Source organism: Pinus tabuliformis, chromosome 4_2 (genome assembly GCF_031772625.1).
Source record: "Pinus tabuliformis cultivar Carrire ecotype Pingquan chromosome 4_2, CPIR1, whole genome shotgun sequence".
Taxonomy (NCBI): Eukaryota; Viridiplantae; Streptophyta; class Pinopsida; order Pinales; family Pinaceae; genus Pinus; species Pinus tabuliformis.
Window position 1 is genome coordinate 1,051,566,499 of NC_142304.1, and position 2,160 is coordinate 1,051,568,658.

General features: G+C 41.9%; 1 protein-coding gene across 1 annotated transcript; it reads left to right on the top strand.

Moving 5' to 3' along the window:
- Window positions 1-1,092: 1,092 nt before the first annotated feature.
- On the top strand, window positions 1,093-1,875 carry LOC149173218 (uncharacterized). The gene has a single exon (XM_089426617.1). It carries the CDS (start codon window positions 1,093-1,095, stop codon window positions 1,873-1,875), a length of 783 nt encoding a protein of 260 aa, XP_089282743.1.
- The last annotated feature ends 285 nt before the right edge of the window (window positions 1,876-2,160 follow it).

The window sequence follows — 2,160 nt, forward strand, 5'->3', positions numbered from 1 at the left end:
GGGCTGCCAGTCTTCAATAAGAGGATGTCAAGCAAAGACTGGGCTCCTCCCTTAGATAAATTCAAAACAAAGATGCAATCCTGGGGTTCCTCTTGGCTTAACATCGCCGGAAAAGCTATGCTCATCAAATCAGTTCTCAACAGTCTTTCGATCTTCAAATTTGTTGTCCTCCTGGCACCAGTGGGAATTATAAAAAATATGGAAGAATTAATCAGGGGTTTTTTCTGGAAAGGAGGCAAGCAAAATGACAAGAAATTCTCCCTAATTAGCTGGGAAACAGTCACAAAACCATATCTCGAAGGAGGACTAAATCTGAAGGATCTGAAGGCCAAAAATCTTGCTATGGGACCAAATTAGTATGGAAAATAATTGCTCCTAATCCAAGTTGGGCTCAGTTTGAATTATGTAAGAAGTACTTTAGAGTTCCAAGGCTCAGGTGTTTAAACCACCCAAAGAACTCGCTTAGAATGCACTTCAGCAATCTCCTCAATAGAATCGTGCCGATGATTAACAATTATGCTCATTGGGTACCTGGAAACGGTAGGAAAATTCAGTTATGGAAGGAAAAAATCATGAATCGATCCCCTTTGGAAGAAGCTGGCAATTTTACAGCGCTAAGGAATTGGTTGGAGGCAGCGCACGTCCATACTCTGTGGGATATTTCGGAATGGACAGAGAATTATTGGACGGGCTGGAAGTGGTTATCAGTGCCCATCGACCTGGAAAATGATTGGATGACATTCAGAGCCCATCTTCATGGACTGGCCCCCCTCCACGCCAACGGAAAGGACGCGAGAGGCTGGGAGAATAGTCGCTCAGGATATACTGTTAAGCAGGGTTACTTCAAGTTTTTAGAGTGCGCACACGTCCCTCCCAACCTAGCTCCCTGGGCAGGGATATGGAACTTCCCGTTTATACCAAAAATTGATCATTTTTGCTGGATTCTGAGTCATCAAAAAATTATTACCGAGGACAGACTTCAAAACAGAGGATTTAATGGACTTCACAATATCTGTCTAGCAGGAGCTGCTGGAAAATTGGAAACTTGATCTCAATTTCCCCACCTCAGTTCAAGAGCTGTTTGCAGGCTGGATGGCCAGATATCCAGGTGTTCAACCAAAGAACAAAAAGATCAGAGCAACATGGAGTGCTTTGCCAAAATTTACTAGTTGGCAGGTTTGGTTAGAAAGGAACAGGAGGATATTTCGAGACAAAGCTCATGATCATAGAATAGTAGCTAATTCAGTGAAGTGCCAATTAAGCGAGTGGTTGGAAGGCATAGATGACGATTCAAATCTTAGTCAACATGACAGAGAGCTGGGAACTGCTCTTAAGCTTAGCTTCCATAAACCAAGAAGCTCACCTCCAGAACTTGAAGTTTGGCAAATCAGGAAAAATGAGATCGAATTCCAGGAATGGTTGTCCAAACAATTAATTCCATCTCTATTTTTTGATGGAGCAGCTAAAGGGAATCCAGGGAAGGCTGGGGCGGGAGGACACATTATCATGCCAGACAACATTTCTTCTCATAATTTTTCCTGGGGGCTAAGCCATACATCTAGCATGCAAGCCGAGGTGCTCGCCCTCTTGCAAGGGGTAATCTTCCTCAAGGAGCTGGGAATTCGGGAAGCTAACATTCTTGGAGACTCCCAAGTTATCATAAGAGCTGTGGTGACCAACTCCAACCCTTCTGATCTGCACCTAGCCAGGCTTCTTTCCAGAATCAAAAGCATTTCAAAATCGCTTCGCTTGACATATTTTCATGTTCTAAGAACAAATAATAAAGCAGCAGACACCCAAGCAAACATTGCAGTTCACTTAGAAGCTGGAACTGTTCTCAGAAACAAGGAATTTCTGTGGACTGTTATTCCATGAAATGATATGTTTTATTGTTCCCTTTTAAATCAGTTTGTCTGCATCTTTCATCTAGGACAATTATCATTCAAAGATCATTTTTAAAATTGTAAAAAGAGGAAGTGGATAAGAGCAAAAGCTAATCCCCTCCTCGCAGAAAGGCATGTTGGAAAATGCTCCTCATTTTGTAACCAAATTTGTGGCCATTGGCCAAGCAGATAATGAAACACTATAACCGTTCTTGTTAAAAAAATAAATAAATAAATGAGGGGAATGATTTGGAGTCGTCTTGTATAGATTCTTATT